The sequence below is a fragment of the Ascaphus truei genome, chromosome 12, assembly GCF_040206685.1.
Source record: "Ascaphus truei isolate aAscTru1 chromosome 12, aAscTru1.hap1, whole genome shotgun sequence".
Classification (NCBI taxonomy): Eukaryota; Metazoa; Chordata; class Amphibia; order Anura; family Ascaphidae; genus Ascaphus; species Ascaphus truei.
In genome coordinates, this window is record NC_134494.1 from 44,364,783 (window position 1) to 44,387,453 (window position 22,671).

Sequence of the window (22,671 nt, forward strand, 5' to 3'; positions counted from 1 at the left end):
CCCCCCGCGCTTGTCCCACGCAGTCTCTGTTCTTTCCCCCCCCGCGCTTGTCCCACGCGGTCTCTGCTCTTTCCTCCCCCGCGCTTGTCCCACGCAGTCTCTGTTCTTTCCCCCCCCGCGCTTGTCCCACGCAGTCTCTGTTCTTTCCCCCCCCGCGCTTGTCCCACGCAGTCTCTGCTCTTTCCTCCCCCGCGCTTGTCCCACGCAGTCTCTGCTCTTTCCCCCCCGCGCTTGTCCCACGCAGTCTCTGCTCTTTCCCCCCCGCGCTTGTCCCACGCAGTCTCTGCTCTTTCCTCCCCGCGCTTGTCCCACGCAGTCTGCTCTTTCCCCCCCGCGCTTGTCCCACGCAGTCTCTGCTCTTTCCCCCCCGCGCTTGTCCCACGCAGTCTCTGCTCTTTCCCCCCCGCGCTTGTCCCACGCAGTCTCTGCTCTTTCCCCCCCCCCCCCCGCGCTTGTCCCACGCAGTCTCTGCTCTTTCCTCCCCCGCGCTTGTCCCACGCAGTCTCTGCTCTTTCCCCCCCCCGCGCTTGTCCCGCGCAGTCTCTGCTCTTTCCTCCCCCGCGCTTGTCCCGCGCAGTCTCTGCTCTTTCCTCCCCCGCGCGTGTCCCACGCAGTCTCTGCTCTTTCCTCCCCTGCGCTTGTCCCGCGCAGTCTCTGCTCTTTCCTCCCCCGCGCTTGTCCCACGCAGTCTCTGCTCTTCCCCCCCCCGCGCTTGTCCCACGCAGTCTCTGCTCTTTCCTCCCCGGCGCTTGTCCCACGCAGTCTCTGCTCTTTCCCCCCCGGCGCTTGTCCCACGCAGTCTCTGCTCTTTCCCCCCCCCCGCGCTTGTCCCACGCAGTCTCTGCTCTTTCCTCCCCCGCGCTTGTCCCACGCAGTCTCTGCTCTTTCCCCCCCGCGCTTGTCCCGCGCAGTCTCTGCTCTTTCCCCCCCACGCTTGTCCCACGCAGTCTCTGTTCTTTCCCCCCCATGCTTGTCCCACGCAGTCTCTGTTCTTTCCCCCCCCCCCGCGCTTGTCCCACGCAGTCTCTGTTCTTTCCCCCCCCCCCGCGCTTGTCCCACGCAGTCTCTGTTCTTTCCCCCCCACGCTTGTCCCACGCAGTCTCTGTTCTTTCCCCCCCACGCTTGTCCCACGCAGTCTCTGCTCTTTCCCCCCCCCCCCCGCGCTTGTCCCACGCAGTCTCTGCTCTTTCCTCCCCCCGCGCTTGTCCCACGCAGTCTCTGCTCTTTCCCCCACCCCCCCGCGCTTGTCCCACGCAGTCTCTGCTCTTTCCTCCCCCCGGCGCTTGTCCCGCGCAGTCTCTGTTCTTTCCCCCCCCCCCACGCTTGTCCCACGCAGTCTCTGCTCTTTCCCCCCCGCGCTTGTCCCACGCAGTCTCTGCTCTTTCCCCCCACGCTTGTCCCACGCAGTCTCTGTTCTTTCTCCCCCACGCTTGTCCCACGCAGTCTCTGCTCTTTCCCCCCCCCCTGCGCTTGTCCCACGCAGTCTCTGCTCTTTCTCCCCCACGCTTGTCCCACGCTGTCTCTGTTCTTTCCCCCCCACGCTTGTCCCACGCAGTCTCTGCTCTTCCCCCCCCCCCTGCGCTTGTCCCACGCAGTCTCTGTTCTTTCCTCCCCTCGCTTGTCCCACGCAGTCTCTGCTCTTTCCCCCCCGCGCTTGTCCCACGCAGTCTCTGCTCTTTCCTCCCCCCGCGCTTGTCCCACGCAGTCTCTGCTCTTTCCCCCCCACGCTTGTCCCACGCTGTCTCTGTTCTTTCCCCCCCCCCGCGCTTGTCCCACGCAGTCTCTGTTGTTTCCTCCCCTCGCTTGTCCCACGCAGTCTCTGTTCTTTCCCCCCCGCGCGTGTCCCACGCAGTCTCTGCTCTTTCCCCCCCCCGGCGCTTGTCCCACGCAGTCTCTGCTCTTTCCCCCCCGGCGCTTGTCCCACGCAGTCTCTGCTCTTTCCCCCCCCGGCGCTTGTCCCACGCAGTCTCTGCTCTTTCCCCCCCGGCGCTTGTCTCACGCAGTCTCTGCTCTTTCCCCCCCCCCGCGCTTGTCCCACGCAGTCTCTGCTCTTTCCTCCCCCCTGCGCTTGTCCCACGCAGTCTCTGCTCTTTCCTCCCCCCTGCGCTTGTCCCACGCAGTCTCTGTTCTTTCGCCCCCGCGCTTGTCCCACGCAGTCTCTGCTCTTTCCCCCCCCATGCTTGTCCCACGCAGTCTCTGCTCTTTCCCCCCCCCCTGGCGCTTGTCCCACGCAGTCTCTGCTCTTTCCCCCCCCCCGGCGCTTGTCCCACGCAGTCTCTGCTCTTTCCCCCCCCGGCGCTTGTCCCACGCAGTCTCTGCTCTTTCCCCCCGCGCGTGTCACACGCAGTCTCTGCTCTTTCCTCCCCTGCAGTTGGTACATGCGTTGCACACGCTGATCTGGCACGTGGTATACAGGGGCCTGACCTCTGCACAGGAAATTCTCTCCGTGTTCCCGGAAAACTTCCATCAGAATCTGAAGAATCTACTGACCAAAATGATTCTGGAGAATGTGTGAGTTCCCGTCCAAGTTCCCCTTTTTATGGGGTCTTCTTTGTAGAAGGGGTTCAATGCATTCAGATCTGGTAAGAGTAGATCATTTCCTTATAGAGCGTATTCCCCGATCTGGTGTAAATAATGCGTTTCATCTATTCCGGTAGTTGCGTCTAAAGCCTTCTGCGCTTATTATAGGTGCCCCCATAAATTAGAGGTAAAGCAGTTTCCCATTGGTTAAGGAGAGGAGTTGAGAACCCCTGGGTTAAGCCCCCCCAACAGGTCCGGTTTTAAGGATATCTGAGCTTCAGCACAGGTGGCTCAGTCCAAGACTGAGCCACCTGTGCTGAAGCCGGGATATCCTGAAAAACCTGACCTGTTGGCGGGTCTTAAGGACTGGAGTTGCCCCCCCTGGGTTAACCCCTTCCGTAGACCTATGTGGCAGGGAAGGGACTCCTCTCCTACATCGGACCTGGTAACTGTAGCAGGAGATAACAAACTTTTTGCGGCCGAATGAGTTTTTGAGAACTCTGCAGGCTCCAGTTTCCCAGATCGTCTTCACTTATTAATGTCCTTATAGAGCGCAGGACAAGGCTCGTTAAATGTGACGCTAACGAATAGACGTGTAATCCATTGTCATGTTGCATGTTGTCCCTGCAGATCCGCATGGAGAGGTGATGCACAGGACGCTCACAGTAAGTGCCGAGTATCAGGGTTTGAGTCAGTATGATGTAGGCTGGGAGATCTGAGTGTGTGACGATGTGATCCAAGGGGGGGGGGGGGGGGTGTCAGTGTGATGGCATAGTCTGGTGTGGGGGTGTCAGTGTGACTACTTGATCTGGGGGACCTGGCACATGGTTGGATAATGAGGTGAAAATGCTGGTTGCAGAAATCCCCCCCAGAGATTTGGGCTTCTCCAGGATTAAGCAGAAGGTACAAACTGTTTTTTAGGCTGTAGCTGGAAGAATGTTCAATGAATATTAGGAAGGCTAATGTTTGAAACGTTACAAACTGATATTATTTTAATTAAAGTGTTAGAGACCCACACACACATACAGAATTATTTTTTTTTTTTTAAATCAATAGAAATAAGAGACATTTATCTCTCGAGCTTAATCCCATTGGGGAGAATGCCAGCCATATTTCAGTCTATGATCTTGGTGCTGATACTGTATCTCTAAAATTCCACAAGAATAAACGGAACATCTCGCGTTGAAACTGCATTATCCGAGGGGGGGAAGGGGGGCACCCGGCACTGCTCCTTTAAGCTGACCCTTGGGGAGTCGTTTTCCTGTCCCACTGATTCATTCCCGTGGGGTGATGCGGCATTAACCTGTGTACGGGTCACCTGTAAAACGGGGGGAGGGGGGGGCGGATAAAGTTATCGTAGTGTCAGAGCGAATCTATGCTTCTGTATATGGGGAATCTCTCCCAATCCGCGGGTTAGGGGCGCGAGTGTCTGATCCGCTGATGGTGTGCTCTGGTCCTGCAGTCTCGTTACCGCGGCTTGTCGATCTGGACTGGAGGGTGGATATTAAGACCTCATCCGACAGTGTCAGCAGGATGGCCGTCCCCACTTGCCTGCTACAGATGAAGGTAATGCGGGTGCACAGCGGGGGTTTGGGTGTCCAGTCGTGTGTGTGAGTGGGGTTGCCGGTCTTGTTGTGTTTGAGTCCTGTCTGTCTTATCCTCAGTTTAAAGGCAGAGTAGAAAGAGGAAAAGTCCTGCTGCTTAAAGCCTGTAATCTCCTCTGTACAAATCCGTCACAGGTGCAGTTCCCTGCAAAGTCATGTCAGCCGGTCAGCCGGTCAGCCGGTCAGGCCTCTGCCCGAGATACAATGAGGACAAGTTGTATGATTTCAAAACCTGAACTGGCCAAAGCTTCATCTGTGTGTCGGTGTTTCTCCTGTGTGTCACTTGTGCATGTTTGTGTCTACGTGTCTCCTGTGCGTGTGTGTGTGTGTGTGTGTGTGTGTGTGTGTGTGTGTGTGTGTGTGTGTGTGTGTTGCTGTATATATCTATGTTCATATCTGTGTTTTATCTCTGTGTGTTTGTGTTGCTGTATTTGTCTGTGTGTGTGAGTCTGTGTGTAGTGCCCCAAGTAGTACTTGGGATTAGTGATTACATTTTAGGACCGAGTTGAGCATTCACTCATCCTGTACCCCCTTTTGTGGTAATACCCCCAGATCCAGGAGGACGCTGAGCTCTGTGGGCTTGAGCTGTCCACGTCCACACTGACCATGGAGCTCAGCAAGGAGACTTTGGACACAATGCTGGACGGCTTGGGTAGGATACGGGATCAGCTATCTGCAGTCGCCAACAAATAACTCTTCTCCCCAGAAGTGACCCCGAGAGGACCACAAACAGAACTATCCGTGGCTCGAAGCCAACAGTAACCTATATAGCCACGGGAGTGACCCTCTGCCCCAGACACTGCTACAGGCCAGCTGTAAACCTTTAAACTTTCAGTTCCACGTGACAGTCTGCCACTACACACCCCTTTACTCTGCCCCTACACACCCCTTTACTCTGCCCCTACACACCCCTTTACTCTGCCCCTACACAGCCCCTTTACTCTGCCCCTACACAGCCCCTTTACTCTGCCCCTACACACCCCTTTACTCTGCCACTACACAGCCCCTTTACTCTGCCCCTACACAGCCCCTTTACTCTGCTGCTCATCCCCAGTCTCCCCATTCATTGTGAAATTATCAAGTTGCTATTTTGTATAAAAATCAAGGGATTAAGTTTGTTACAATTGGGAGCCTGTAAACACTGCACTTCCTAATCACATCGCTGTCGCAGAGAAACCTTCCCCTCTGGCTGTAGCTTGTAGTTCCAGTGGTTTTTGTACCTGAATCGGATGTTCTTGATTATTTGCGGGGGGAATTCTGGATTCTGTAGAATTTATTACTGTATATATTCCAGCAAAGTGTGGCTCACGGAACGTGTCATTCTCACATTTCTCCAGCAGGTGGGGCTCCTTTGCCTCTCCAAGTTTTGTAATCGCCTCTAGTTTTGATAATACAACGTTAAACAGCCAACGGGTTTTGGAGCTTTTTTTGGTTAATTGGACCTGACTGTAATGGGTGGTGTTGGAGGACATATTACAGATTTCTGTGCAAGAGGCTGATGGAAGCCACTGAACAGCAGCGCAAACTGCTGCACTTATATACTGTGTCAAGATGCTACAAGGATGTCTCTTTAATTCAGGAGAAGAGCTGCAGGCGTTCTGTGGGACGCAAAGCCCCAAATAGGTGTAATCTGCGGGTGCTCAAGCAGTTAATGGATTGCTGTGAGCGTTGAATTTAGGGCAGGGGAAGCCAGCTCCAGTCCTCAAGCCCCCCCCCCCCCCCCGCCGCCAAAGTCAGGTTTTCAGGATATCCTGGCTTCAGCACAGGTGGCTCAGTCGAAGACTGGGCCTCCTGTGCTGAAGCAGGGATATCCATAATACCTGGCCTGTTGGTAGCTCTTGAGGACTGGAGTTGGCCCCCCCTGATTATTTCCCCCCTGATTATTTCTCCTTGGGACTTCTATATCCCGCTGTTTTTAAACCTGTAAATGGTTTGCATTTCCTGACAGAATCTCGCGAAGTACAATTTGTTAAAGTGTGAACGTGTTTCTTTCACAGAAAATGTTATGATTTTGTCCATTAATGTCTGCGACGTCCCCTGTGCTAGGAGTGGGCGGAACGGGCATCGGCACCCAGATCTCTCTGCTTGCGCCGGTATTTTCCGCGTGGGTTTTTCCCTGGCACAGATGGCGCCCGTCAGACACGGCCCGCGCTCCCGGTTTGCGTAGGCGCTACGGGAAGAGTTCCTGTTATTCATTTCTGTACAATGTGTTCAAATGAACGGATTTAATTTTTTATTTTCACTAGACTGCGGTTCCTCTTTGAGCAGCGACGATTCGTGCAGCAGCATCAAATCATTCCGCCAGCTGATCATCTCCCCTCCCCCCACCCCCCAAGCTGAACAATCGGCGCCCCCTGGGGGGTGGTTATCCTGTGATAGAGAAGCACCCTGGGTGCCATAGAGGGTATTTTGCTGAAAAGTTTTGTATTGGCCCTGGGGGGGACAAACTCCAGTCTTCAAGGGCCACCAACAGGTCAGGTTTTCTGGATACCCCTGCTTCAGCACAAGTGGCTTAGTCTTTGAGCCACTGACGATGGAGCCACCTGTGCTGAAGCAGGGATATCTTGAACCTCACTTGTTTGTGGCCCTTGAGAACTGGAGTTGCCCACCTCCTGGGTTAGACCCGATGTTTTTTTTTTTTTAATCTTGCAGCGACGGTGATGATGAGTGCAGCGTATCAACGTTACTCCATTTGCTTTTCGCTTGCGTTCGTACCACACAGCACTGGGAGCGTATTTAAGACCTTGGGTTATACCGTTTTGAAATCCTGTCTCTCGCAGCGATGGGTGTGCAGGGCGAGTGACGTGTGAGTTTATTAGCTTATTAAGGTAGACGTTTCCTGGGATTTTGTCGCCCAATTCTGTACGAGCCGCGAAGAAAATCTGCACGCTGTCATTTCCAATCGGCTGCTCACAGAGGAAGCGCAGAATTATTACTGGCGGGCAGCGGGGGGGTATTATGCCCAGCACATACGTGAGAACGAGAGGTAACTCTCAATGTATTACTTCCTGGTAACACGTTATAAATACAATAAATATTATCTTCTGTTAATTCTGGGGTCACTGGAAAGTCCTGCGGAAGGAAATATCCCATATAGATAATAATTATAACAGTCGGGCGCTGTGATGAGGACAGGCTCTGAGCGTTGTCTCTGCGCAGCGCCGATCTGGTGCATGGGTTTTGCTCACAGAGAGAGAGGTTTATTCACAGCAGGATAACAAAGCTAAAGTCTGGCAGTGGCAGCAGATGCCGGGAGCTGTGGGGGTTGCGTGACCTGCCCCTGTCAGGCTCTGCTCCCGGGGGGAGACTGATCTGTTTGACTCAAAGGGCAGCGCTGCCTGCAAGGGCTCCAATCCTTTCATGTCCGGAGCCTCCTGTATCTGGACACGGGGGATTATCTCTTTCCCTTTCATGCATCCCCTGCACATTCTTTGTTTCTCACTAGTTCGTGCTCACACACTCTGTACACTGGGGTGCACGCACACTCTGTACACTGGGGTGCACGCACACTCTGTACACTGGGGTGCACGCACACTCTGTACACTGGGGTGCACGCACACTCTGTACACTGGGGTGCACGCACACTCTGTACACTGCTGTGCACGCACACTCTATACACTCGGGTTCACGCACAATGTACACTGGGGTGTTCGTACACTCGGGTGCACGCACAATGTACACTGGGGTGTTCGTACACTCGGGTGCACGCGCACTCTACACTCGGGTGCTCGCACGCACACTCTGTACACTCGGGTGCTCGCACGCACACTCTGTACACTCGGGTGCTCGCACGTACACTCGGGTGCTCGCACGCACACTCTGTACACTCGGGTGCCCGCACGCACACTACACTCGGGTGCACGCACGCACACTCGGTTGCACGCACGCACACTCGGTTGCACGCACGCACACTGTACACTCGGGTGCTCGCACGCACACTCGGTTGCACGCACGCACACTCTGTACACTCGGGTGCACGCACGCACACTCTGTACACTCGGGTGCTCGCACGCACACTCTGTACACTCGGGTGCACGCACGCACACTCTGTACACTCGGGTGCTCTTTTAAAGACCATTTCTCTAAACCCAGTGCCTGGTTCCTTTAAAAAGAAAATGAGTCATTTACAGGAGCAATCCAGCAATATTGTGTCCGTCCGTCTGTCCGTCCGTCCGTCCGTCCGTCCGTCCGTCCGTTTATTGGATACTGCATGTTTTTCTTTTTTTAAGTTCAACTTTACTGCCATTTTTATGAGTTTTAATATACTGAGCATGCTTTGATTTCTATAGCAGGATTTAGCACCCCAAGATCTTTGCAACACTTTCCTGTTTGGGATCATTTGTTGCCAATGTTCCCAGCAGTTTGAGCTACAAACTGTAACAATAGATATTATCTTAGTGATATAAGAATACATTGTAGCTGCTGAGTTACACTGACTGAAGGATTGATTGAAACTAATAGGTGACCATTTGGTGAACCCTGGGAAACCGGCTCTTTGCAGATCGATTCCGGCAGAACGAATCGATCGGCAGCTTAGGTAATTAGCTTTTAATAGAGTTAATCAAAGGCAGCGTATATTGAAAGAAAAATGTATGTGTATATATATATATATATATATACACCCCTCGGGTGCCTGTTTCCCCGAAGACTTTGTATTATATGCTCATTATCTAATCATAGGATGTCACCTCCTCGGGTTTAGTGGGCTGGCCCTTTCCTATACAGCTCACAGGGTGTTGGGTTATTGCAGTACCATTCTGGGGTTTATGTGCTTGGTATATTAGGCATTCATTCGCATAATTAGACTATTTTGTCTGTGACCGGCGGGTCGTGGTTCTATTGGGTTTTATGTCCCCGGAGTTTTCCACATTATAGTGATAGAATAATACAGCGCTGCGCAAACTTTTTGCGCTGCGGCCCCCTTCCTGGAGCAGCAGCGTTCGTGCTCCCCCTCCTCCCCCCCGATGGCTTGGCATCAAATGAAGTTGCAGGTCATGTCACGTGACCCCAACGCGGCATTTGACGCACGTTGCCATGGCGACGCATCGCCGAAGACCTGGCTGGCAGAAGGTAAGTGAGTTACAGAGGCCTCCCCGGCATTTAATTTAAATGCCTTGGGGAAGAGCGTGGGGCCTTTGTAACCGCCGCGCCCCCCCTACAAATTCTCCCGCCCCCCAGTGTGCGCGCCCCCCCCCCTGGTGTGCGCACCGCTGGAATAATATACTGTTTCAGTATTTAACTCACCACAGTAACTTTAACGCCGGTCCTCCGAGTGTTATGTGAGAGGAGTTTTCTCTGGTTCTGGTTCCATGTATTTTATATTGTGTGTCTGTCTTTAGATGGGTGTAATTACAATTATTTTGTACTGTTTATAACGCATCTATTCATTATTATTTGTAAATATCTGAGGGCTCCTTATTGGGATTCTCTGTTCTTTGTGTGTCTACTATAGATCTATGGATCGCAAACCAAAAATAGCTGTATGAAAAATAGTTAAAAACCACCTGCAGGGACATAGATACAGTGAAAGTCCCTAGGTAATTCCAGGACACAGCAAGACCTAAAGAATGAGAGAGATGCCAAATACTGCGATGTAAGTTGTATTCGGATAACCGCGCACGTACAGAAGCTACTTCCAGTGTAGCAGTACGTTTCAAGATAAAATCCTATCTTTGCTGTAACGGGGAGCTTTGGGATCCGGTCTCCACGAGGTTCCCCCTCCTAAATCACCAAATCTCGCTATGTTATGGTGAGGATGCATCAACCCGGAAGTCTCCGTTTCTTTTGGGAAATTGATATTTGCAGTCCCAATGGCCTTAGTAAAAGCATGCAGCTACTGTATAGGCAAGTATATAAAAAGTCAGTGGAAGGGCTAAACGGAAAATATCTTGCAGTAGACCTTAACCCTACGCGTTTCGTCTGAAAATACTACTTCGGGGGGTATGTCTTGACACCTGCATGGAGCCCTTAAATAGGCAGACTCGAGCTATGATAGGCTGGAGTTTCCAGTAGTTGTACCAATCAGAAAGGAGCAGAACGCAGGTGATAGGCATGAACGGACGGCATAAACTATGATTTTAATATTGTGGCGTCCGACAGGATGGAGTAGTGCGGAGCGCCATTTTAATATTGTGAGCCGGTGGCATAGGGGGGAAGGTAGCGGGGGGGGGGGGGTGATGGCAGGGAGGGGAGCTGTGGGTGAGCGGGGGGGTGATGGTGGGGGGGAGCCAGCGGGGAGGTGAGCTTTGGGTGAGGTATGGTGAGTGTGATGGGGTGAGAGTCTGTGGCAGTATGTGTGTGTGTCACAGTGGAGTAGGTGTGTCTGTGATGTCAGCTTACCTGTTGGCCAATGAGAGTTGTGGGGGAGGCGGGCGGACCAACGGACCAATCAGATTCACCACATCTACTAACAATCTCACAAATTTCAATTATATAGATATAGTGTGTGTGTGTGTGTGTGTGTGTGTGTATATATTCAATTAATAGGTGATAGGCTGTGGAGAGTCTGAATACAATTGAATGTGTTTATTCAGTAAGAAATGCACCCAAGTCAATGTCCACACTGAGACCTAGAGGAACTAAAGTTCTCCATGTGTATCCATCTAGTCTCAGGTTTGGATATGGCATTGATAGTGTCACCTCCTCTCCAATTGTATGGTCATTTATCTCTATCCCAGTACAAATAATGCCGGCAGGATTTTGATTATGTTGTTCAGCAAAATGTTTGGTCAAATTATGCTGCAGAAATCCTTTTTGGATGTTAGTAATATGTTCTGCGAACCGTTGTTTAAGTTTCCGTGTAGTGCGCCCTATATACTGTTTTTTTTACAGGGGCACTGAATAAGATATTTAATAACCAGAAAGCGGCCCTGAAATGGGGGCCCTCCATGTGAGGCGGGAGAAAAAGCCGCAGTTTTGTATCTGTCGCTTGTATTGTTCCAGTCGCCAACATCATGAATGTTTAACAATGCCAATGTATTTTGTTAACGTGTGTGTGTGTGTGTGTGTGTGTGTGTGTGTGTGTTTGTGTTTCAGCCCAAGTTACGCAGCTGAGATCTGCTTAGTACGGAGATCGCCAGCTCTATATATCAAAGGCAAAATGTTGGCGCAAAGTGGTTCTTTTGTTGCAACTCGCGCTGAAATATACCTGCGCCAGGCAGCGTTTATGTTCATCTTAGTTGCGCCATTTTCCTGTGTGACCAGATGAGGGATTTATGCAGCAGACAGGCGCAGAATTATATTTGCATATTGCCGCAGGTATAGGGTATTACATGTGCAGCTTGCGTTGCTTTTCTTGGTGGTTTTCTTTGTCACCTTTAAAAGTGGTGTAAATTATTATTATTATTATTATTATTATTATTACGGAATTTCATGTTTTTATAATGTGTAAGATACATTTCTACTTCAAAAATCACCGCTCTGACCAGTGGTGAGTAATAACACAAGTATTTTATCTACATACTTATATAATGTATTGCCCTGTTCTCTTAATGTAACTGTATTGTTACCATGTATTATTATTTGTCGTCATCAGTGTTTCCCAACTGCAGTCCTCAGGGAACCCCAACAGGACAGGTCTTAAGGATATCCCCGCTCCAGCACAGGTGGGTCAGTCAAAATGACCGAGCTGCTGACTGACCTGCCTGTGCTGGAGCGGGGATATCCCTAAGCCCTGACCTGTTGGGGTTCCCTGAGGACTGGAGTTGGGAAACACTGGTCATCATAACTCTGTGCCCAGGACATACGGGAAAACGAGAGGTAACTCTCAATGTATTACTGCCTGGTAAAACGTTTGATAAATAAATAGAAAAAGCAAATTAGGAGCAAAATTGACATTTTCATCATTTGCCAGCATACATTTGTCAGTGTAGCAAAGTATTTCTTTTTGCCGGTGTTAGGGAGGAGTTACAATCTCAGGACCGGAATTTATCCAACCTCAATGCAGGTTATCGCATTCAATCCCCCGGTAACAAGCATTGATTTGAATACCAGATCGGGGGTCCTACCTTGCAGCCGACGCTTGAAGAATCCCCCACAATGTAACAGATGAATCTTCTCTGTGTGCCATTTATTCTCCCCTCTGCATTAAATAAATTCCCATGTTTAACCTGGTAAACCTTTCTGGCTTTTGGGACCGTGTCACCGTGCATGGGGAAATGGGTGTTTTACATCAAAACCTCATAAAACTCCCCAAATCTCTCGTTTTATGGTGTTTATCTTAAAAATGTATAATTGTTCTGACGTCTCTCTGACAATAATCTCATCCCAGTTCAGTCCGTGGACGTTTTAGAAATCCAACATTTTCATCCCAAATGTATGTATAGTTACGCCATGCTGATACCTAGAGGTTGGTTACCGAAGTCCTGGCGGCAAAACCAGTGGGGAAACACCAGATTTATCCAATTAAAAGGGGTTCCATTTAAAGCAATTGGACTTTTTCCTTTGGTAAATCTGCTGTGGTTCTTTTGCCCCGGGTTTTAATAAAGAAACTCCTTCAGACCCATGTGTGTTTGAGGCCTAACCAGTTTGCTTAATGTGTTAATGGGAGCCATGCATGTGCATCACGTGAACTGTGGCAGGCCACCTCTGGCAGGGAATGGGTTAAAGAGATTGGGGGTGAGATTAGGGGACAGAGGGCACCTTGATTTAATTCTCTGCTGGCTGCAGTAAATGGAAAGCAGTAAATGGAAGCCTCGTCTCTCTGGAAAGGACGGCCCAGGGAACAGATTGGTTTTGGTGACCTGTGAAATTGTTCAACATCAAGAAGCATCGGAGCCTCTGAAATGAAGTACAGTGGCAGGTCCCCATACTCAGTGACCCCCGCCCCCACCCCTCAGCTCCAGGTCAGATGCCCTCTTTGTACGGCTGCAATAAACTGCTTTCCATCACTGGTACCTTTTTGCAGTGAAGGTTAATCGGTGTAGATGATGCCCATCTGGTCATTGCTTGTCACTTTAAATTGTATGTATATCTTTATATAGCGCCATCCGTGTATTGTACATAGCACTGCACAGCAGTAACACACGTGAGCAAGACCAAGAGGCCAGAGGTGACCAACTCCAGTCCTCAAGAGCCAGCAACAGGTCAGGTTTAAGGATATTCCTGCTTCAGCACAGGTGGCTCAATCAACGGCTGCAAAATCAATAACTGCTGAAATCCTGACCTGTTGGTGGCCCTTGAGAAGTGGAGTTGACCACTCCTGCAGTAGGCTATAAATAGCCTGGTAGAGAGAGAAATATACAGAATAGGGAAATACGGTGGAGAATCTGGTACGAATGATATGTTGGTCCATTAAAGCATTGAGTAGCCTGTCGGCACTAATACAGTCTGAAATAGTGCCTGCCCGCACCATGCTGAGAGCTGTCATTTCCAAAGGGAGGAATAGATCATTCTGCAGATCTTTGAAGTGGGAGAACACACTCCCGCCTTTAAGGGCAAGTCACTTCCAGGTGTATCAGGAAGATGGCCGCTGTTTCGCTGTTACAATAACCATAAGAAAGACCTATTCATGCCGTTAGTGAACCAAGATACTCAGCAGTCCTATATCCTACAGTCTCCCAGCTACCAAACCAGAGAACAGCGTCATATTTGGCAAACAAATACGGAAAGTAACCGGATTTTTCCCCGTTGATAATTCTGGTGCAGTTCTGGTTCTGTCCCAGTTTTGCAGCTGGTAGACAGGCGATAACCTCCCTCTGCCCCTGTTATTCTCCACGTTGGTTTGTAATTTGTTAGGGAGAAGAGATTTCATATTGGGATTATTACATCCTGATTCGGTAACAATCTTTCTGCCTTTTCTTAGTTTCCAACATTGTCGGGTCCTAGTGAACGGCAGAAATCTGCGTTTGTTGCGTTTAAAACTTTGTGATTTAAAAAAGAAAAGAAAAATGGTATACGTTGTACGTCTAAGCGGCGTATACATCTGCGTGTCCTGCGCACTACTATTTCATCGTTCCAAACGCTTACCGCGGGAGCTCTAGTTTCAGTCACTTAAAAAGGATCCAAAACACATTGATTGAACTGAACCCTTCACCAGGCAGAGGGGCACAGGGGAGCTTAGCGACCCCTTAACACAGAGTTTATTATCCTTGGAGCCAAAGGTCGGCACCCCGGAGATAAATATCGGGATCGCGTCTCTCACTCTTTCCCGGCGTTTAACGCGACAAATCTGCCACAGCCAGTTAAGGCGGAAGACGCGGGTTTGTAGTGCGACGATGAACAGTGAAGAAGGTGCACAGAACCCAGACACATAAAGCTAATTGTGTCAGCACAGGACGCGTTCTGCTTGGGTTCGCTGTGTCAGCTCATTTTCTGCGCTGTTACTCTGCAACCGAGAGAAGACAGAATATTGTTCCAATCTCTCCCGGGGCTGGGTAACTATTTACCTTCCTGCGCGGCCCTTTTCCTTCTATTGCTTTCTCCTGGATATTTCCGTGCTGTGCATAGCAACGACGTTCAGCTCTATCAATGCTCCTTAAACTTGTCACATTCGGACTGGAAGCAGCTCCATCCCATTCCCAAACTGGGGGCCGCTTTGGGGTTGTCATAGTCACAGGGCAGCTAAACTTTGGGGTTCCCATTTAGGTTTACCATGTGTCTCCTGATCACCTTATTTGTCACAACCTTATTAAAGCAGCAATACGACATCCCCCCTTATTTGTATATGTAAAGCATGTGACAATGTATAATTCTACATCGTGCCTGGTGCTCCGGTTATAAATCTGTCAGATTCCTGATTACATGGCTAATTAAATGCCTACCTTCAATTTCAAATCAATCCTTCAGTCAGTGTAACGCAGCAGCTACAATGTATTCTTATATTACTACGGTAACATCTATTGTTGCAGTTTGCAACTGAAACTGCTGGGAACATTGGCAACAGATTATCACAAACAGGAAAGCGTTACAAAAATCTTACACTGCTGAGGAGGTGGGGTAAAGTCTGCTATAGAAATCAAAGGATGCTTTAAAACTCATTAAAAATAGCAATTGAGAGTCCCTATTATCTAATACTACAGAACTGATTTATTAAAGAGACAAAAACATAAGATTTCACGTTTTGCTGCTTTAATAGGGAAGTGTCAGCAGATGTAGACTTTGTAACCACTTCAGAGACCTGTAAGGCATTGCAGTGCATTGGAAGCCTATTGGGCACTGAATGGGTTAACCATGTCATTGCCAGAGATGCTACATGCACATTTTATAGGGTTTTCTCTTCTGGAAATGGCTTCAGTTCCCCGCCAATATAAATCACAGGTATGAAACCTGTCCTGAAATCCTTATTTAACTAATTCAGAGAACCTGGCAGGAACACGAGAGTGGTGTGTAAAGACGGGCTTTGATTTAATGGGTTTTCTTGCAGGATATTGTTTTTTGATGGGTTTGCAGTATCTTAGGAAGTTTAAAAGGATTTGTGAGCAAATAAAATAAAACCTTTTCCTTAATTCTTATTAATAGCACTTCCATTCCACCCACATATTATAGGGATGAACATTTTAATATTCAGCGTGTTTTAATGCGTTTCTCTGTCCTACAATCTCATCTCTGAGCTTTGTGCCGAGCAGCCTTCTGTGCAGGCTCAGGTGGTGAAAGCACGCCAGTCTCGGAGAGCGGCGCCGGGCCGTACACGAACATGTCTTTTATCTGCCAGGAATTGAAATGTAAATTCTTTTCCAGGCGTCTCAGTGCACACAATACATTTGCTGTGTGTGTGCAGCCAGGCCCTACGCGTTTCACCAAGTTCATCTGTTTGCCTTTTGAGAATTTCTTTCTGTTTAAAGGGAATATATCGCGTTGCTGAACCTCACATCTGCTCACTTCTTTCTTGCAGCGGGGGCTGCTGGCGCACACGCGTAATAAAACAGAACGGAAGGTATGAGAGCAGACCATTCTTATTCTCTATTTTATGCTCTTATTCTCTATGAAAAATACTCTATTCTTTTTTTTTTGTTGCTTTTTTTGCTTTTTTTGGTACAGCCACTTAAAAGAAATCGCTGTTTAAAAATGAAAACCAGTTAGTGGGAAGACCTGTAGAAAACCAATGATAACCCACGGAGAAAATATTCAACAATAAGCTGTTGATGTTCTATCTAGTGTGAGTAAAATAGAAGTTTGGAGAAGGGTTAGGGATGTTTGATGTCGAGACTATTATTTATTTATCGCCTTTACAATCGGAAGATGTTGCAATTCATTGCTGGAGGTGCATCTAACATTTGCATTTGCTTTGCACTTTCAGAGATACCCTGATGCTTCCAAGTGTGTTTACGTTGTCATATGGCAATAAGGCACTCAGGCCCAGATCCACAGAAGGGGTCTCTGCTTCAGCACACCTTTACTGCCATGCATATGAATGTTATCACTAGTTATTCATGTGTTTGGGAGTAAACAGTGGGCTGAAGCTTAGCATTGTTTAGTAGATCTGGCCCTGAGCTGTTGGTTTAACCAGCAGGCCTTCCTATTGAACACTGATGAGATATCACCTGAGAGTAACCCGACTCCTTAGTCTAGGATAAATGTGACTTATCATTCCGCAAGACCCTTCAAAGTCAGATTTAATTACAGTTTTTCTGAAATGTTTATACATTTATTTTTTTTAAAGAACAAAAAAAAAACAACAACTTGCAGTGAGTTAGGAAACGATTAGAAAAGATTAATCAGGATCTCAAAGTTTCTAAAACCAAAAGGTACAGGTTACACGTTCTTCAGAGCGCTGCTATAATATGTGCAACAACGGTGTGCTAAATATAAACCAGCGTTACCATTCATTATATACAAAATCATTTCAGGTAATAGGCTGAGTGTCATCGAGCAGAAAATAGCTTTGCAGCCACGCGGACAAGGAACCTGTTTTGATCCCCTTCCCTGTATAACACCTTCCATCTGGCAATAACATGAGAAATTCAGAAAGAAAAATTAAACTCCTGATTATATCCAAGGACAAAGAGCATTGTCACATTGTCACAGGACATCGCTGAACTATCCACGCAGGTGGAAGCTTCTGACATGCACAATCATTAAAAGGTCTTTGGTGTGTAACCGTACAATACTGCACAATACTGCACATGTCGTGTCTTTGGCAAGCCGACAAGCAGTACGTCTCCATTAACTGTAAGTGGCAAAGTGGAGAGGGAGGGAGAGAGAGAGACAGCGAGGGAGGGAGAGAGCCAGAGAGGGGGAGGGAAAAAGACAGCGAGGGGGAGAAAGGGAGCGAGAGAGACAGGTAGAGACAGCGGGAGAGAGTGAGACAGTGAGAGGGACAGAACGAGAGAAAGAGACAGAGCAAGAGAACACAAGAGAGTGAGAAGGGGAGCGAGAGACTAAGCGACAATATCTAAGGTCGCATTTATAGTGCCGGCGATGCGACGTCGCCCGAAAACAAATGCATTGCCGCCGCTGCGTGCGCTTAGAGTAAGCGCGATGACGACAAGGCGACGCGATTTTTGGTAGCCGAAATTTTTTTACTTTTTCAGGGGCTGTTGCCTCATGTGACAGCCCCTGAGCCAATCAGGAGCCTGGTCGCCCGCGACGCCGCCGCAAAGCGAAATACAACTTTCGCTTGTGGCGATGGGTGACGTCACGCGTCGCCAGGCACTATAGGCGCGGCCTAAGTGAGAGAGAGAACGAGAGGGGACAGAGGGGGGGGGGAGATATCATATGGCGGGGCATTAGCTAAAAAATGTACATTTGCTTTTCGTGAAAAAAAGAGTATCTTGCCAAAGAGCATCACACGAGTCGGTAAGCAGCGCTGCGGTGTGCGAGATGCTCCTTATAACATCGGAATAATATTATCCCCCTGGCAGGGAGCGGGATGATGGGGCGCGTGTGGCAGATGAAGCTATACAGCCCCAGGCTATATTAATATACAAATGGACCATATTCTCCCCGGAACCCGTGTGTGGAAGGTGTGAGGCTTAAAAGGATGTTCTCTATTCTGCGTGGGAGATTGGGGGATGCTGCAAAATGTAAATCTGCAACCGCCAACCACGTTAAGACAATCAGGAGTTAGGTTATCATTAGGTAATGTGTCGGAGCACTGCAAGGTCACCGGATTGAGGCCCTGTCATTGGAAGTGACTTTATCTCCCCGTACCACGTGCAGTGGAATGAAATGCCTTGCGCAGTCACCGAAATGTGCCTTAATTACAATGTAACTGCTGTGCTTTACGCCTTTGTATTTGCATATTTAATGTTTGCATATAGCGTGACAGCATGAGCTGTGGTAGTATATACAGTATAACAAATACATACATTATTATTAGTAAGGCTCTCAGGAGTTAGGTTACCTTCCGTGTTTGCTTTTTTCTCAGACTGGGTATTATCGTTGTCACACTAGAGCAGGAGTGGCCCGGTATTAGGGCTCTCCCTGCTTCAGCACAGGTGGCTCAATCAGTGTTTCAGTAATAATGACTGAGCCACTGATTGCACCACCTGTGCTGAAGCTGGGATACCCTGAAAACCTGACCTGTTGGTGGCCCTTGAGGACTGGAGTTGGCCGCTCCTGTTCGATCTTGATCAGTCTTACTCTCACAGTCTGCACAGTATCAGTCACATTGCCAATCTTTGCCAAAGGAATTAACCAAACATTAAAAGTCCATTCACAAGGCCACATGGACCTGTGTATACTGCCCTTTAGTGCTATACTGGGGGGATCCAGCAGGCGTCTGCTCATGATTCGCTTTTGTGTTTGAATAAAAGTATGGGAAATAAAAATACCCCCTGTGAGCACATTCACCATTCACACAGGTCCACAAACCCGCCTTTCCCCATTATCCCTCAGCACACAATGCTTCCACTGCAGCCAGGGATCTGGGTAATGATATGCCAGTGCGCGCTCACAGTGTACACGTATGATAAGCCGCCTCTCACAGATATTAACTTTGGTTGCTTAAGACAGTTGTGTAAAACGGCCTTGGACATTTCAACGTGGCACATTAAGCCACGGCCACTTCACCGCCAGGTAATGTGTCCTCTAACCCCTTACCCTACAAACCTTAACACCTTACCCTACAAACCTTAACCCCTTACCCTACAAACCTTAACCCCTTACCCGAAAAACCTTAACCCCTTACCCTAATAAACTTAACCCCTTACCTAATAACCTTAACCCCTTACCCTAATAACCTTAACCCCTTACCCTACAAACCTTAACCCCTTACCCTAAAAACCTTAACCCCTTACCCTAAAAACCTTAACCCCCTACCCTAATAACCTTAACCCCCTACCCTAATAACCTTAACCCCCTACCCTAATAACCTTAACCCCATACCCTAAAAACCTTAACCCCTTACCCTAAAAACCTTAACCCCTTACCCTAAAAACCTTAACCCCCTACCCTAATAACCTTAACCCCATACCCTAATAACCTTAACCCCTTACTCTAATAACTTTAACCCCTTACCCGAAAAACCTTAACCCCCTACCCTAATAACCTTAACCCCTTGCCCTAATAACCTTTACCCCTTACCCTAAAAACCTTTACCCCTTACCCTAAAAACCTTAACCCCTTATCCTAATAACCTTAACCCCTTACCCTAAAAACCTTAACCCCTTATCCTAATAACCCTAACCCCTTATCTTAATAACCTTAACCCCTTACCCTAATAACTTAACCCCCAACCCTAAAAAACTTATCCCCTTTCACCTCTTACCCTAAAAACCTTAACCCCTAATCCTGATGCTAGCCAGCTACCACGGGACAAAATGGCCAGCGGATAAACGACGACGGCCAACTGTCCCTTGGCAGCTGAACGGTGGCAGCGAAACGGTGGCGCCTGCAAGTCCTATTCCAGTATACAATGTATCAAGCTTTAAAAGAAGGTTCGGCCGGAACAGATTCTGTCTGAGGTTACAGGATGTTCCCAACACGTAGATTAAGTTACTGCTGCATTAAGCGCTTTCTCCGTAACCGTCAGCATCATGTATGTAATGTATGAGGCCAGTGAGTTCCCACAAGTCCTCAGTATGCTGGGAAATCCCACACACGTGACTGGTGCTGAGCTCTTCTCCGGCACTGGGAAGATGTTCAGCCCATAAGAACAGGAGCCTGAGTGAGAGACAGACACAGAGAGAGACGCCCTGCTCACATATCCTTCAATAATATGATGAATATCCCAGTGCAATAATGCACAGATAATACTCACAGATTGGTCTGTTGCAACTTGTTACCATGGCGGTTACTATAGGCTGCAGGTTATTAGTGCCATTGATGTCGGGGGAGGGGGGGGGCAGTAATGCATTGCGGGGCAATATAATATAATAACATATAAAGCACTGCAGGTCCAGATTCAGAAAGGCACCGTGTGTTACTGCAAGCTATTTCACGGTAAATCTTCCACGCCAAAAGTCTTTGCCATGTCACTGCTCTGCGGTGTCACCTGGGACAGTCCGGCCAGGGGCAGTACTTTGCCTAGGAAGCTTGGGATTAATGGCTGAGTAGAAGACACCGCACTGACCAGGACTAAGGGAGTCAGCAGAGCAGAAGGTGCCTGTGTGATTGCCTGGCAGACAGTCTCAATGGCGGCTTCTTGCCAGGAACTGGCCTTGTTCTCGGGTGCAGCCAAATTCTTTATTGGGAAGCGGAGAAATGCATATCCGTGCCTGTGTTCATAGGATCCACTCTGATAATCCCATCCAAAGGGCAATGAGGCACTGAGAAGCTGGGTTCCATCAGGTAACACCATGCTGAGACTGGGGGTCTTGCTGCGGGCCTTTTATTGTCAGTTATCACGGAGGTTCCTTAGCTCTGCCCTGTGTATTTGTTCTGCGTGGCCTGTGACCCGCTCATCTGCTGGGCAGTTAATGTCCATTCACCATTCCTCTGCTCCTGTTATAGGAGAAGTGTTTGCATGGAAATGAGCAACCAGATCCACGTTGGGTGTGTTTTTATTGCAGAAACTTTCAATCACGGCTGGCCAACTCCCGTCCTCAAGGGCCATCTACAGGCCAGGTATTAGGGATGTCCCTGCTTCAGCACAGGGATATCCCTGCTTCAGCACAGGGATATCCTGAAAACGTGACCAGTTGGTGGCCCTTGAGGACGGGAGTTGGCCAGCCCTGCTCTAAATGAACCGGTGAGAGCCAAGTCTTGGCTCCTTGGGTTTGCAGATGAGAGCATCTAATGGCCATAAAAAGGTCTTCCTCAGATCACATCTCCGCACCTCTCTGCCCGGCGGGGACCTGTCCCGGATAACGGGTTCAATTCTGTCCTCCAAGCAGAACCCAGCTTTTCTCTCTGCACCTCTTTATCTCGGAAAGCCGAGTCACCCTTACATAAGTGCCTTACTACTTACGGTATTTTTCTTCCCTGGGAGGCAAAGTATCAGTACTACAACAGGAAAAGAAATAGGGAAAGAAAACACAAAAAACATACTTCTGGGCTCTATAAAAATATAAGGCATCTTCTCCTGAGAACAAGATGCAGCAGACCAACCCATGGGAACCAAAGGACCGCCTCTCAGTGCAATGCTAATCCAGACAGTGCTGCTCTTCCCTCCGGCACAGAGAGTTCTGGCCCAGTACTAGTAGCTGCTCTCCCCTCCGGCACTGGGAGTTCTGGCCCAGTACTAGTAGCTGCTCTCCCCTCCGGCACTGGGAGTTCTGGCCCAGTTCTCGGTGCTGCTCTCCACTCCGGCACGGAGAGTTCTGGTGCAGTACTGGGCCCTGTTGCAGTTTGCTGAGGCGCTGTGACAGTGTCAGAGTTGCCGTCTCCCGTGCAGCAGGGTGTCCCCCTGGGGTTATCTATGGAGCCGGCGCTGGTGGAACTGCCGGTCCGAGAGCGATAGGGGGGAAGCTCAGTCTGGCTGGCGGCTTCCATATCAGAGGGGTAAGGAGGCGGAGGAAGGTCAAACCACGGTGGGCGAGAGCTGGAAGACGAAAAAATGCAGGTTCATATTAATTGGGTCAGCTCCCATATGACCAGTGTCGGGCATGTGTCCCTGATATCTGTGTATTAGGAGGGGGTGAGAGGTACGTGTCCCTGATATCTGTGTATTAGGAGGGGGTGAGAGGTACGTGTCCCTGATATCTGTGTATTAGGAGGGGGTGAGAGGTACGTGTCCCTGATATCTGTGTATTAGGAGGGGGTGAGAGGTACGTGTCCCTGATATCTGTGTATTAGGAGGGGGTGAGAAGTATGTGTCCCTGATGTCTGTGTATTATGGAGCGGGGGGGGGGGGGTGAGAGTTACGTGTCCCTGATGCCTGTGTATTAGTAGGGGGTGAGAGGTATGTGTCTCTGATATCTGTATATTAGAAGGAGGTAGGAGGTATGTGTCCCTGATGTCTGTGTATTAGGAGGAGGTGAGAGGTATGTGTCCCTGATGTCTGTGTATTAGGAAGCGGTGAGAGGTACGTGTCCCTGATGCCTGTGTATTAGGAGGGGGTGAGAGATATGTGTCTCTGATATCTGTATATTAGAAGGAGGTAGGAGGTATGTGTCCCTGATGTCTGTGTATTAGGAGGAGGTGAGAGGTATGTGTCCCTGATGTCTGTGTATTAGGAGGCTTTGAGAGGTACGTGTCCCTGATGCCTGTGTATTAGGAGGGGGTGAGA

At 49.2% G+C, this 22,671-nt stretch overlaps 2 protein-coding genes across 4 annotated transcripts in view; one reads left to right on the plus strand and one right to left on the minus strand.

The window, feature by feature from the left end:
• The window catches only part of COMMD9 (COMM domain containing 9), a 9,055-nt gene extending 1,880 nt beyond the window's left edge, over window positions 1–7,175 (plus strand). Inside the window, exons 3-6 of the mRNA XM_075567555.1 lie at window positions 2,372–2,511; window positions 3,151–3,185; window positions 3,983–4,086; window positions 4,677–7,175. Of these exons, the coding sequence (XP_075423670.1) occupies window positions 2,372–2,511; window positions 3,151–3,185; window positions 3,983–4,086; window positions 4,677–4,817 (420 nt within the window). The 3' untranslated portion in view covers window positions 4,818–7,175. The remainder of the gene's footprint in view (window positions 1–2,371; window positions 2,512–3,150; window positions 3,186–3,982; window positions 4,087–4,676) is intronic.
• A 9,554-nt stretch (window positions 7,176–16,729) lies between these two features.
• LDLRAD3 (low density lipoprotein receptor class A domain containing 3) overlaps window positions 16,730–22,671 on the minus strand; it is a 137,358-nt gene continuing 131,416 nt past the window's right edge. For all 3 annotated transcript variants that reach the window (XM_075567557.1, XM_075567556.1, XM_075567558.1), the window contains exon 6: window positions 16,730–21,984. In XM_075567557.1, coding sequence (XP_075423672.1) covers window positions 21,576–21,984 — 409 coding nt within the window. In that variant the 3' untranslated portion in view covers window positions 16,730–21,575. The remainder of the gene's footprint in view (window positions 21,985–22,671) is intronic.